We start from the raw sequence: 15,153 nt of genomic DNA, 5'->3' as shown, positions 1-15,153 counted from the left end.
CCGATGGCTTTTCTTTTACGACATCTGTTCAGTTTCCGGTCGTGAGAGGTTTTTTCTGTTTAGTTTCCGCTCGTGAAAAGCCGATTTCCTGTCAAGTGGTCGCTTACGAGAGGTTCCATTTATAGTAATTTGACTTGGAAACTTTTGGTATTGTGAAAAACTCTTTGCGGATGGTTGCTTACGAGAGGTAGTCGAAAAGGGAGGTTGGACTGTTTACTTATTCCTTTTGTCTCAAGTTTAGTTTGAATATTGTTGACGTCATTTCTCTGATAAATAAGGCACTAAGCAAAGGACATTTTTGGTCGATTTGTTAAACTGAGAGTCCTTTTTTACTATTTTTAGCCCATGTCTCTCTGTCTCACCAGTGTCCGAAAATCACGTAACATTAAGAATGGATTAGCCCCTGATGACTGATAACAGAGGTATTTTTCAACAATATGAAAACAAAACCGAAGAATCGTCAGATAAAAGATACTTGACATTTGTAAAAAACTATCCGTCATTAAACAGAACCGGAATGGATATATTTCATTCTACTCTGTTGGCCCATGGCGTGTTAAGGACCCCTCTTAGCTTTATGAACTAATAAGTTAAGGTAGGGTTGCAGACATGATTCCTTACTTCCTTTTCTTTTTTCCTTCATATTGGAGATGAAATTGCAACATGTAGCAAGTATGAGTGCCAGGCTTGATTAATTATTTAATTTCGCACAAAGGAATCCAGCCGATGTCAAATGAAGTTCGTGCTATCTGCTAGCTATCTGCTCTTCAGGTAATGAGAAATCCGACCTGGTAATTAGATATACGAAGTCAAATAAATGAAGTTCTTTTTTGAGTACATCGTTTTGTTTGGCTCTTTTCCCAAAGAAAGAATTCCGCTTGGCCTCATTTGGTGACAGACTCCTTACAATCTGTCAGTTGAATGATTCATTTAGTACCTGCGGAGCTTCAGTCAAGTTTTCCTCAACTAGTATGCGAGCTCAGGTTTGGTTCGTTTTCATCCCGTTCCTTGTAATCCTCTCATCTTCAAAAGGAATTCCTGTTACCCAGTCACCGTCTAGAGTACCAAATCCGACCGGATCTTTGGATAAACGAGGTGAGACCAATTGCAACGTTGTCGTTTATATTTGCTTTCCTATAAGCTCAAAGCCTTTGTTTGGATGATAACCCAGTTATTCTCTATCCCAATGTTGAGTGGTTGAACAAGTGCTCGTGAGACAAAATTCTATTTGTCTAGACCCTTCACATACGACAAGTTATCGATGTGTAACTTGCGGTCGCGCGATTTCGATCCACTGTCTCACAAAAAGATGGTGAGAATAGACAAAAAAAGCATGATTTTAAGATTACATATGGCTACTGATATAGCACAATCTCTACGACATTGAAAAGAACCAGAGTTTGTATAATGATGCTATTCTTTGCTATTCCATGATAGAAGTGTTGCAGATGATTTGTGTCACATGCAAAACAGAAAACCTGCCGCATCCCACACATTTATGAGGACCCTGTTGATTTAAGAACATATAGTGACAATTTGACACTCCATAGATAATCATTTCATTGCAATTTCATCTCTGTGAGACTTTCGTTTCATACAAAGAGGCATTCCTCGTTGTACTGATATTCTGCCATTCTGCCATTCCACCATTCCACCATTCCACTGGTCTATCATTACGCAGAATAGGGTCACGGTTACATGTTCCCTCTTTAAAGAAAAAAAATTTCCTGTCAGTTTTCATGTATGCCGATCACACCTTTAAAGACATTTCTGTAAAGAAAAGCTTCGTTTTTTCACGTGCCATCCTAAAATGATTTTGAGATGTTATCGTCTTCTGCAGCACTCCGGAACAAACAGTAATTAGCGCCGGAAATTGGTTGAAGATCGGAATTTTATCGTTACTTATTATCACTCGTTCTCACTCGCTCACTCACACGCTTATCTCGACAAAGTATGTGGCAGCCACAAAAATAGTAAATAGGGGATGTTATCTTGATAAAGCATAAATCAGTGCAAGAAAATGAATGATACCCAGAGGGGAAAATTACTAATTGGATCTTTCAATTTGTAGGGGTACACCAATTACTAGCTGCTTTGTAGCTCTTTGTCAGGCTGCTTCTCTCTAAGGCCTTGGTCGCACTAGCGCTTTTTTGTTTGTTTAAGTGAAAAATGTGTCGACAATTAGTGTAAAGTATTATTCCGCTAGTGTAATTTGGCACGCGATGGCAGGATTTTCCTTGTCCAACTGACCCTTTTTCTTTTCAGAATTCTCCACCGAATACGTTAAGGAAAATTACTGCGTAACACTGGTTCGACAATCAAAAGGACTTTATCTTTTTGATTTCTTGCGTTTATTTACGATCCATACAATATCCGAACTTTCTACATTCAAACGATCTCGATCTTTCTGTTACAAAATAGGGATTCTATTTATCTGATATAGAATCACCATTTGTAACAGAAAGATCGAGATTGTTTGAATGTGGAATTTAGGATATTGCATTGATCTTAAATAAACTACGTAAAACCAAGATTGAGATTACTTATTCGTGATTTACTTAAAATCCTAAGCTGTTTGTAGCGCTGTTGTTTTGTCTTCTGTTGTAGCTAAGTCCTCACACCTAATAACCAATAGTATGCGGTTTTATTTCTTCCAATCAGAGTGCGTTGTGATCGTGTCTTCAGCGTGTCACTTCCCAACTAGGGAGAAAAGCAATGCAAAAGTGTAAGAAGATCGTAAAGATTTTCTCGCTCGAAGTTAGAGAATTTCAAAAGGGGCAAATTCTGTGAAATTCGTCCTTTAAGTAGAATGCAACCTACTGACTTGCCGTAGCCATCTTTACTCCGATTTTCCATTTGATCAGTGAATTCTAGAAAAACGGGGTAAATTATGTGATATTCATCCTTTATGTAATCCTTGGATTATATCCCACTGACTTGCCATAGCTATCTTTACCACGATTTTCGATTTGATCACTGTGTGAATTTGTCATAAACGGGGTAAATTATGACAAATCCACCCACAAGCTCAATATATCCTACAATGATTTAGAAACAGTACTAAAAAAAGAACACAAAACAGCAACAACAACAAATTCATTGTATACATTGACAATACATAGTTTAGGAACCCATTTATATCTTTACCAGCGACATCCAATGTTCATCATGAAAGTCCATTCATCTGCTGTTACAAGAGAACTGGTTTTATTTAAACGCAAGAGACTGAGAAGGTTTCGGGATAAAATAGACCGACGAACTGTGGTTGCTGATTATTCACCCCTGTGTCTCGGTCGGTGGTTTTTGTTCAGGTAATTGAAAGAGAGGATGGAAAGCGAGCATGGCTCAGGGGATAGTGTTTTTTCGGGAACGGCTTCCGTACTGGCTTTCATGTTATGTTCGTGCTCATAAGTTTCACGTGAGGAATTTGGTTTTCAGAGATCATTGTCTTTCTGATCAGCTTGATCCCACAGAGCGCCCTGCGACAGTATGAAACCACAGGCGCCCCAAGCAAGTACATAAGAAAAGGGTTTTTCTCATGTACATAGAAAACCTCGAAATATGGGTTCCCTTCAACGTAGTAAGCAGTCAGATAACAAGCAATGCACTGTGAAAGTAAGGTGAGGTTTTTTAGTGAGAATTTCACTTATCCTCAAAAACAGTCAATGATCTAACGGAAGTATTATTCACTCTCATCTACGAATCATTCATGTACAAAGATTTACCTCTGTTCATTGAGTAAACGGCGAGGAAAGTAATTGTGAGTAAATTCAATTTTTTTATTTCGAAGTTGTGAGAGTTTTGTTCTTTTGTTCGGCTGCAACGACGTGTGTAAATCTGGTCTTTCCTCCGCAAAAACTAAATTCGAATGGCACACTCCAACGAAACACACGGGGATTCAATGCGGCCTTTTCTCATTAAATTCCTTCAGTTTCTGTCGTGCAATTTTCAGCACAAACGTCCAAATTGAACGGACTTGGAAAGACTCAACGAGAGCGTATATTTGTTGTAGAACTTAAATTAAAACTTCGCTCGCTCTTTCACTACGAACAAATTGTTTGAGAAAATTCAGATATTAAATGAATGAAAGTTCCATCGTTCAGTTGAACTGTAACCAATCACTTCACGTTTTAACTTTCTATGTACTTTTTGTGAACGATTAAATTTAATTGCAGACGGTTTTTAGGCCGCTTGTCAACCAACGTAATGACACTATTGTTTATACAAATTCATTCTGAAACCAATATTTTTCTGTCAACCAAAGTGATTTGATAGAGAGAAAAGAGAGGATTCATAAGTTATTTATCGGCTTGAGGTAGTGACCGACGTGTTTGCTTAAAAATACTGCCCAGCCGGAAAACGAGGTATATTTATGAAAAATGACAACGAAAGTTGGGATGTACTCGGCGACTCTCAAAAGCGTTACCGTGGCCCGTGGGCAGAGATAGGAAAATACTGACCAGGTAAAGAACCAATCAGATTGCAGGATTCATTACCGTGCCCTCTAGAAAAAAAAAGTTTTATGTCGACGAACCATACTCTCTGATCTTCAACTATTAAAGAAAATAAAACAATTGCGATACGACGCCACATTGTGCTTTTGTCTTAGCTTGTGGGTAATATAAATTGTTGTCATTGGAGTCGCAAGTCGAGCAATGAAGACTGTAAATAAAGCAAGACTGCAAATAAAGCGTGAACAATAACACATGCTTTGGTCGAAAATCACTTTGTTATTTACGCGGCAAGTTGTTCTTCCACGTTTGGGTTAACAACAATGCAATCACACGGCGTTAACTAAGAAACGATAGAACCTCAAAGGAAGCAATGTGTGTGAGAGAGACCAATGATCTGTGGATAGCAAGTTTTCCTGAAATCAGCAAGAGGTTGTTCATCCGTTGTTACCGGAAAATACTAGTCAAATTTTCCACTTATCCCGACCCCCTTCAATGAGAACTTTTGCTTGAACACAGAACTACAACGGAGTCTCTCCGAACATTCTTGCTACAAGACTGCAATTACCGTGGTACGCTCAGTTATACACCTAAATCTGAAGTAACTCAACTGTCATCAAACCCTTAGCTTAATTTTTTAATTAGAAAGTAAAATATCACGCTTATGCTTACAAAGATTGTCGCGACATTCTTTCGAGGGAAACGAGGTATTTGAGAGACAAATTTTTGGGGGGAGGGGGGTGCGCTTATTAGTATATTAGTCCTGTTGCTAATAGCATAGTAACAGGACAAAAAAGTAAAATAACAGTAACTCACATAGGAAACTCTGCAAGCACATGGAGATAGAAATAACTGTAATCAGGAGCTCATCACTCTTAACTCCCGCTGGAATGGAAAAGAAAGTAATCTCTCATGCCAAGAAAATATCATTTGATATTCTCTTGCCTTCACTGATCCCGCTGTAGTTGAAGCCTAAAAATGTTTGGATAGTTGAAGCCTTTTTTCAGCTCTGCAACAGTTGGCACAATGTATTTCCATATAAGATGACTCTGAATAAGAGCTAATGACAGACGTTGAGTGAACCAATCAGAGCTCTAGAAATGCAATATTTGGAGTTTAAACATTAATAGCGAAAGATTTTCGGGGTTTGCGTAGCCAGTTAAAACGCTCCTACAACAACCCATGTTTTACGTAATACTAAATAATATTATCTGGAACAGTTTCAATTTTTCTCCATATTTTTATAGAGGCTTGCAAATTCGACTTTGAAAATGGGCTCCATGGCTGGGAAAAGACTGGCACAGCTTTCAATAACCAGCCGACATACGGTGACAACCCTACAGCTCGGAATCGGGGACAACCTGCCAAACAGCAAGGGGATTGGTGGATTGGGGGTGCCGAGGACAGACCATCAAATGTGTCAAAGGCAGGACTACTGCAAGGTGACAGACCACAGGGAACCATCACTTCGCCACCCTTTAAAATCATGGGCAGTACCATTGCATTCCTCATCGGTGGAGGCTGTGATATAAACTCTGTTCGCGCTGAATTGATTGTCAATAACAAGGTAAGAATCATGAATGTAAATACTTTCGAATGAATAAAACTACAGAGAAAGGAGGAATCAGAAACGATTTTGAAAGAAAAGAGGTTGTAGGCGTTTGTCACCGTGATATGAGAGTGAGTTTAATCGGGAGCTCGACATCAAAATTAATCTGGAAACGAGCCTGAAAAGAATGGGAAACGTAATAAGGAGGAGTTTCCAGGAAATTCCTGTTCGAGATTAAAAGCCACCCAGTCAAATTACTCTCTTTTTGATAAAGCGGATTATCGTAAATGAAATACATCTCACCGTATAAAATCAGCGAAATAGGAAATTATCAACTGCTTACAATATTTTTTAACTGAATGCCTTATGCTAATATTTTATTTCCATTCATATTCCCAGCACCAAGATAAGAAAGCTCTTATAATGTTTCCAAATATCTTTAAATTTATCGTTTAACATCTGATTACAGCCAACTGGCCGATTACGACTGTAAAAAATTATCAGTGAAAAATAAAGTAGCTAATGTACCAATCACATTTGAGGAAATTGTAATTAATTGTTATGATTAAAAATCAAACGGCTGAAAAAATGGCTTTTTCTTTGTTCTACCACTTAACAAACACTTTAGCGAATAGCCTCGGTAGAACTGAGAGAATTCAGAGAGGAGACGGGGGAGGTAGCGAACGCTTTTGTAGAAACTAGAAACGCCTGTATTCATCATGAGTTCGAAAGGGACATCTTTACAATCTATCCACGATGCACAGCCCTAGAGGGTTCCTTGAACAAATCTATTATTTCCTCGAGTCTCATTTCCGGCCCTGTGACAACGAGCTTTGGTTTTCCAGCTAGTAAACCACTTTGGCCTTTGAAAACATTTAAATTAAACCTTGCTCTGTCAAATCTCTTTTATAGCACGCCGCGTCCCATGCATCCTAGCTGATTGAGGATTCACTGTTCATACTGTTCCATGGATGATTTTTTTTTTGCCTTTTACTGGATACACATATCGCGAGAGAGCCATGAAAGTTTTTTTACCTCGCTTCCTTTACGAGACAGATCTTCTCCCAATTTTTATTTCTTCTGGCTTCTTTGCTTATTTTTCGCGCCAGCTATACTAATGCTTGTTCACCAGATGAACTTTTTGAAAGATGCGAGTAGAAAATTAATCAAAATCTCTTTTTTCCCCGAGTGACTCGTGAGATTACATATTCTCTCAGTTGTTTTGATACTCCTTCGCTCGCTTTTTAGGTTGTACGAAGAACAACCGGTAAGTGCCATGAGACAATGACCCGTCAATTCTGGTATGTTCGAGACTTTATTGGTCAACTTGCTCAGGTCAAATTGGTCGACTTCAGCTCTCGTGGATGGGGTCATATCAACTTCGATGATCTTGAAGGCGACATAACCTGCTCAAACCTGGAAAACACTGGTATTTATTTAGCTTAGGAGGTTTAAAATTCTAAGGTGAAAATTATAGGGTCAACTTGTGACAATTTTCAAGAAAAAATTTCTAATATAAATTCATCCTGGAACTAGCAAGAGAAGTAAACTGTTTGGATCAGCTTTCATGAACGATAAAAACCGACTGAGTCAGTTATCCTCGGATGATATGTAGTTATTGACAGAATGAGAGGGCCGCACGGGAAAACATTTGCCTGGGTGCACTTGGTCTGTTTGTCACGACCGAAAACCACTGTATTAATCATATGAACATTAAGTCTTGAAAATTTTGAGATTATGTTTGAATTTAAATAAGGCGCGATTTCAAACAGAAGAACGACGAGCGCTTACCTAAAAGTATTATAACACGAAAGCTTTTTCCTTTATTTCCCCTCAGTCAGAACAAGAAACTCACTCTTCGACAAAATACGCAACTTTTTCTTTCATTACTGTTTTATTTTAAGTCTTTGAAACCGAGCCGCGCGGGTGCGGGGCTGGACGGCTTTTCTCGACCAGCTAACGTCAACCCGTCCTGCCTTTTATCAATCAGGTTTAACTATACGGTTTTCTACAGGATTGCACGGGCTGGGCTTTACGACCGATATCATAAAAACTAAAGAAAGCTGCGTGTTCGACTTCGAAGAAGGTATTGACGGCTGGCATAGAACCGGTTCAGCGTTTGACAACCAGCCTACACATGGTGACAACCCGACAGCTCGTAGAAGAGAACAGCCTGTCAATCAACAAAGGAACTGGTGGATTGGAGGATACGAGAGCTGGCTTTCAAAATCGGCTCTTGCAGGATACGCACAACGAGACAAGCCACAAGGGACTCTTACGACTCCATCATTCATCATAGGGGGAAAATACCTTACATTTTTGATCGGTGGAGGTTGTAACATCAATTCCGTTCGTGCTGAACTGATTATTGATTATGAGGTATAATTGAATAAAAGGTCATTCACTGAATCACCTTGGTGTTAATGAAAGCTACTTCAAAACGTTCATTTGGTATCAATTTTTGTGACGGAAATGAGTGATTGACTACAAGCAATACTCAGGTTTAGAGTAATATTTTAAGGAACTCGTTGAAGAGCGCATGTTAGTGGAAGAAACAATTGAAACTCGCAAAATACATCGTTGTTCTGTTTCAGGTTGTCAGAAAAGCGACCGGGAAGTGCCATGAGACGATGACTCGTAAATTCTGGGAAGTTGGAGATTTCATTGGCCGAACTGCGCAAGTCAAACTGGTGGACTTTAGCTCTCGCAGATGGGGTCACATCAATTTTGATGATCTTGAAGGCGACATAACCTGTTCAAACCTGGAAAACACTGGTATTTATTTAGCTTAGGAGGTTTAAAATTCTAAGGTGAATATTATAGGGTCAACTTGTGACAATTTTCAAGAAAAAATTTCTAATATAAATCCATCTCGGAAATAGCTGGAGAAGTAAACTGTTTGGATCAGCTTTCATGAACGATAAAAACTGACTGAGTCAGTTATCCTAGGATGATAAGAAGTTATTGACAGAATGAGAGGGCCGCACGGGAAAAACATTTGCCTGGGTGCACTTGGTCTGTTTGACACGACCGAAAACCAAATAAGTATTAATCATATGAACATTGTCTTGGAAATTTTGAGATTATGTTTGAACTTAAATAAGACGCGATTTCAAACAGAAGAACGACGAACACTTACCTAAAAGCATTATAACACGAAAGCTTTTTCCTTTATTTCCCCTCAGTCAGAACAAGAAACTCACTCTTCGTCGAAATACACAACTTTTTCTTTCATTACTGTTTTATTTTAAGTCTTTGAAACCGAGCCGCGCGGGTGCGGGGCTGGACGGCTTTTCTCGACCAGCTTACGTCAACCCGTCCTGCCTTTTATCAATCAGGTTTAACTATACGGTTTTCTACAGGATTGCACGGGCTGGGCTTTACGACCGATATCATAAAAACTAAAGAAAGCTGCGTGTTCGACTTCGAAGAGGGTATTGACGGCTGGCATAGAACCGGTTCAGCGTTTGACAACCAGCCGACATACGGTGACAACCCGACAGCTCGTAGGAGAGAACAGCCCGCCAATCAACAAGGGAGCTGGTGGATTGGAGGATACGAGAGCCGGCCTTCAAAATCGGCTCCTGCAGGATACGCACAACGAGACATGCCACAAGGGACTCTTACGACTCCATCATTCATCATTTGGGGAAAATACATTACATTCTTGATCGGTGGAGGTTGTCACATCAATTCCGTTCGTGCTGAACTGATTATTGATTATGAGGTATAATTGAACAAAAGGTCATTCACTGAATCACCTCGGTGTTAATGAAAGCTACTTCAAAACGTTCATTTGGTATCAATTTTTGTGACGGAAATGAGTGATTGACTACAAGCAATACTCAGGTTTAGAGTAATATTTTAAGGAACTCGTTGATGTTAGTGGAAGAAACAATTGAAACTCGCAAAATGCATCGTTGTTCTGTTTCAGGTTGTCAGAAAAGCGACCGGGAAGTGCCACGAGACAATGACTCGTAAATTCTGGGAAGTTGGAGATTTCATTGGCCGAACTGCGCAAGTCAAACTGGTGGACTTTAGCTCTCGCAGATGGGGTCACATCAACTTTGATGATCTGAGAGGTGACATTACCTGTTCAGCCCCTGAGAACACAGGTACTTATATTTCTGTTAGGTTTGATTCAAACTTCGTTATCCTATATGTGTCTGTTGTGTGGCCACGCAGACTTCTAGGCAATATGAATGGTTAGACTAGAATCGGCTTGAAATGATTTACGAGGTTGAAGATACTTCATGCATTTTCCTGATTGAGGTGAAACCTCTGTCTCACAGGAGACATGCGGCATTGCCTGTGTTGCTTATACCGGAGACTAAATACAAAGTTACATATGCAAAGGTAAAAATTTCTCGTGAACCGAACTCCGTTGGTTTTATAAAATTAGTCTCCTCTAGTTGTTAAGAGCGTCAAAAAGTCTTAAGGTTAATTTAACACCAAAGTCAATTCAATAATAACGGTAGGGAATGTTGTTCCTTTGGTTCATTACACAGATATTCTTGACAAAGCATTATGTAGCTTTGACTTTGAAGAAGGACTTCATGGCTGGGTTAGGACTGGTACAGCATTTGACAACCAGCCGACCTATGGTGATAACCCTACAGCTCGGAACCAAAGACAACCTGCCAATCAACACGGGGACTGGTGGATTGGAGGATACGAGGACCGACCATCGAAGTGGGCCACAGCAGGACGAAGCCAGTTGGATGAACCACAGGGAACTCTTACGTCTCCAACATTTGATATACAGGGAAATTATATTTCGTTTCTGATTGGTGGAGGCTGTGACATAGACACCATTCGTGCTGAGTTGATAGTCGACGACAGAGTGAGTAAGACACTGAATTTGGTTAAAGCGGGGTTTACCTTGTAGGAATTGACAAAAAATAGGCTGGTGAGCCCAATTAAGATGGCCAGATAATATTAATAGTGAAGAAATTTTTCTCCAATCATAGACAGAGTGGGGCGAGAGAATTCTGTTCATCAGTAGTTCTTTATGCTACCTATGAAATTCACATCCCATGATAAATTCGACAACACCAGCTACTCTTTCTAGTTCAAATGTGTGCAAGGAATCCTTGCAGCTAAAAATACATATGCGTTATTAATCAAGCGTGAGGTCAAGATGGCTAGATATTGGCTGAGTTCTTTGTTTCTGTGTGTTTTTATGGATTGAGGCGAAGTCGAGGTCCATAACAACGCAAATCGAGAACTCGACCAATAACCAGCCATCTCGACGTAACAAGCATGGTCAGTAAAGGATTTACAATATACCAAAAAAATTTCGCAAAATGGGTAGCTAATCAAAACACAGGATTCTGCTTCACATTGCCCACTGACGCTACCGGCTATATAATAGGAAGTAATTCTAGTAGAATGTGGGGGGATTGTGTTACACAACCAATCAGAGAGGGGGATTATGTACCACATGGTACAAACGAATCAATGCCATCTACCATCTTGGATGCCGATCCAGCCATATCCTTAGTTTGTTTGTACCACTTGGTGCATAATACTCTACTCTGATCTGCTGTGTGCCATAATGCCCCTGTATATTTCTAAAGTTAGCAAACATATTACAAAGTTTAAAAAGCTGTGCCTTCCTCCTTAAGTTTTTTCCTTAGCTGAGAGAATCACACCAAAAATTCTTTATCTCTTTCAGGTTGTCAGGAATGCAACTGGTAATTGCCACGAGACAATGACACGAAAATTCTGGCATGTTGGAGATCTTCTCGGTCATTTTGCACAAGTGCGTCTGGTCGATTTTAGCTCTGAAGGTTGGGGTCACATCAATTTTGACGATATGAAAGGCGACATAACTTGCAGGGGCTCTAACGAAGACATTGACACTTTCCTTTAAGTTTTCGATAAGAAAATGAAAAACAGTCAGAGTATTCCGTAGAAGGTTATCTAATAAGTAATAATTTTCATTTTCACCTCTTGTTTCTGTTTGTAAATCTGCTTGTTTGTTTCTTTAGTATTTCTGTATGAGACAATGTATCATTGCTTCGATCGCAGTTGAAAATTTTGAGTGAACCAGACACAAGTTCTTTTAAATGAACCAGTTCTGATGTCAAGAAAGTATATCCGACATAAGTTGTCTTTATTTCCTTTATGTACCACAGTAGTATTAACGTGGAAATTGTGTAATTGAGAACATATATTATAAAAAAAATGACTTTTTAGACAAGCACTGAAACATGTTCCTGTTTTTTAAAATTAGATTGGTCGGTTACCATACTATTGTTTGGATTTTGCCGCCTTCGTATAAACGCCTCACTCGAATAATGAAAAAATTAATAAAAAGTTTGGCGTTTAATCGATTAAATGAGATAATTCCCTGTGCAAAGCGATCCAATGAGAAATCTTCAAGCGCCAGACCGCTAAAAGGCCCTACGTAGGCTTGTGTTCCTAAAGGCCTTTACTTTAAAAAATTTCATCGAACAAAAAAATTTATGTGTTCGCGTTCGACTCCAAGAATTTCGCGCAGCGCGTGAACACGAATCACTGTTTTGTTTCTCTAGCGCGAAGAACTTCGCCGAAACGCAGGGGCTGCTCGTAGTCTAGCAATAATTATGATGAATGCTTCTGGCGCCTCAGTCTGCTCTGGTTGTTTTAAAACCGAAATTAATATTTCTGCAGTTCATCAACCGTGATTAGCCTCGAAAGTTGACCATGTGGGTCATGCAGTCCACTGTTTCTTACTTATAATAATCATCATTATTAACCAATGAAATTACACAAGTCTTCAGAAAAGTAAGTATTGATTGAATACCTGCCTTGTCTTAGTCCTTGATATCTTATATTCAACATTGCTTGGCCTAGCCTTTATAGATATCATTCCTCACCTAAAAAGCCTATATCACTAGTCCCTCTAGTGAGGAGGTCATTTTCTGGTAATTATCCTGTGGCAAAGTCTATTGGAATGATACACGTCTCAACCTTGTATTCCTTTTCCATAATACAAGGAAATAGGTTTAGAACATAAGTTAAAAATGGTTGAAAAGTCAAAACCTCTTGAAAATACTTCCTAGACATTTCCGCATGTGTTCAAACAAATTCTTCTCATCAATTTAAATTAATAGTGCACATTTTTCTCATCCACCCCTTCTCCCCACTTGAATATCCTCTAATTAATGGTAATGTTCAGTCATTGATGGATTTTCAGAAATTAGGGTAATTTGATTACTTTAACAAAGAAAACATATTCTCATGCCTTTCACGATGTTGAAAGCTAGAGTTAAAGATACTTTGGCTGTCCACAAAAGACCTACAGAAGGACAATTAAACAAAAAAGAAAATCTGAGTTCAATCAGCTAATATATTTTATTTCCCGTACAGTACAGTCTCAAAAAGGGGATTTTTCAACTCATTCAGTCATGTGAAAAACTGCTTGTTCTGTCCAGATTCACGATTTCCCTACCGCGAAACTCCTACGTATTAGTTTCTGAGCTACATCCAATAAGAAATCAAGATGCAAATTATAACCCTAGTATAAACCTACAGCTCTTATTCTCGCATTTGCGAATTAAACCTATATCCTGAAAAAGAATAGGAGTTAATTTTGACGAAAGATTTACCTAAAAGCGCTAATCCATTCTTTAGGCCTGAGTTATCCAGGTATGATAAAATACACGCCAGATAGTCTTGACTGTAGGCCGCCATATTGAATATATTCGTACTCCAGATAAAAAAGTAAAAGTTGATAGGAACTGTGGACAAAGGATGGCGGATCTAGCTTTTCTTGGCTAAAATCTTGGTTGGGATAATCAATAGTTATCCATGAATACTGATTCAAAGCTTCATATTCTCCACCTGAATTACAGTAAGAGGAAGAGCGTACAAAGGATGAAGGTTTGCATCGATTACTATTTTGAATAGTTTTGTTATGAGATTATTTGTTGTAACATACAGTCAAACCTCCTGTAAGCGATTACCCGAAAAGTTAAGTCTGGATTTTCATATTTTGGAAAGTTTGCATATAGTGACCGGACCCTTTCACCAGCGCTCAGCGATACCTGCACTTGAATATTTTTCGCTAAAACCTTTCATGTAATTTAGTCTAACTTTGTTGGGAGCTAATATTGAACGGCATGTTTGCAATGCTAGTTCAGGCGTAAATCAGACAAACTGTGGCATTTATTGCATACTCCAGTTGATGTTCTTTGATACTGCTCCGACACAAATTTTCTGTTCAATGCAAGATTGACACATTTATGCATGTATAAGTCTAGTATTATTGAGATGAGAGAGTTTTTTGCATTTTTGTTTATCAATTCTTCCAATTTTACTTACGCTGTAAAACTATTTCGGGAAATACTTCCCATGCCTTTACTTTTACGACATCTATTCAGTTTTCGATAGTAAAAGGTTTTTTCTGTTCAGTTTTCGCTCGAGAGAAGCCGATTTTCTGTCAAGTGACCGCTTACGAGAGGCTCCATTTATAGTAATTTGACTTGGAAACTTTTGGTGTTGTGAAAAACCTTTTGCGGATGGTCGCTTACGAGAGGTAGTCGCAAAGGGAGGTTCGACTGTTTTCTTCTTCCTTTTGTCTCAAGTTTAGTTTGAATATTGTTGACGTCATTTCTCTGATAAATAAGGCACTAAGCAAAGGAAATTTTTGGTCGATTTGTTGAACTGAGAGTCCTTTTTTACTATTTCTAGCTTATGTCTCTCCGTCTCACCAGTGTCCGAAAATCACGTAACATCAAGAATGGATTAGCCCGTGATGACTGATAACAGAGGTATTTTCTAAAATACGAAAACAAAACCGACGAATCGTCAGGTCAAAGATACTTGACATTTGTGATAAACTATCCGTCATTAAACAGAACCAGAATGGATATATTTCATCTGTTGGCCCATGGCGTGTTAAGGACCCCTCTTAGCATTATGGACTAATAAGTTAAGGTAGGGTTGCAGACATGATTTCTTACTTCCTTTTATTTTTTCTTTTCTTTTTCCCCTTATATTGGAGATGAAATTGCAACATGTAGCAAGTATGAGTGCCAGGCTTGATTTATCATTTCATTTCGCACAGAGGAATCCACCCGATGTCAAATGAAGTTCGTGCTATCTGCTAGCTATCTGCTCTTCAGGTAAATGAGAAATCCGACCTGGTAATTAGATATACAAAGT

The 15,153-nt window shown here is 38.9% G+C and overlaps 1 protein-coding gene across 1 annotated transcript; it reads left to right on the top strand.

Moving 5' to 3' along the window:
• Window positions 1–543: 543 nt before the first annotated feature.
• LOC149048851 (uncharacterized) lies at window positions 544–12,255 on the top strand. The gene is made up of 11 exons (XM_089201519.1): window positions 544–595; window positions 716–771; window positions 867–1,095; window positions 5,699–6,018; window positions 7,249–7,429; window positions 8,015–8,379; window positions 8,595–8,775; window positions 9,363–9,727; window positions 9,935–10,115; window positions 10,509–10,843; window positions 11,678–12,255. The coding sequence occupies exons 3-11, from the start codon at window positions 972–974 to the stop codon at window positions 11,873–11,875; spliced, it is 2,250 nt and encodes a 749-aa protein (XP_089057645.1). The 5' UTR covers window positions 544–595; window positions 716–771; window positions 867–971; the 3' UTR covers window positions 11,876–12,255.
• The last annotated feature ends 2,898 nt before the right edge of the window (window positions 12,256–15,153 follow it).

Source organism: Pocillopora damicornis, chromosome 3 (assembly GCF_964200805.1).
Source record: "Pocillopora damicornis chromosome 3, jaPocDami1.2, whole genome shotgun sequence".
Classification (NCBI taxonomy): Eukaryota; Metazoa; Cnidaria; class Anthozoa; order Scleractinia; family Pocilloporidae; genus Pocillopora; species Pocillopora damicornis.
This window is presented reverse-complemented; position numbering and strand designations above follow the sequence as displayed.

Coding starts and splice junctions, on each gene's coding strand:
- LOC149048851 (XM_089201519.1), top strand. CDS start 972: ATGCGAGCTCAGGTTTGGTTCGTTTTCATCCCGTTCCTTGTAATCCTC. Junction 1,096..5,698: donor CGGATCTTTGGATAAACGAG/GTGAGACCAATT, acceptor ATATTTTTATAG/AGGCTTGCAAATTCGACTTT. Junction 10,116..10,508: donor TTCAGCCCCTGAGAACACAG/GTACTTATATTT, acceptor TTCATTACACAG/ATATTCTTGACAAAGCATTA.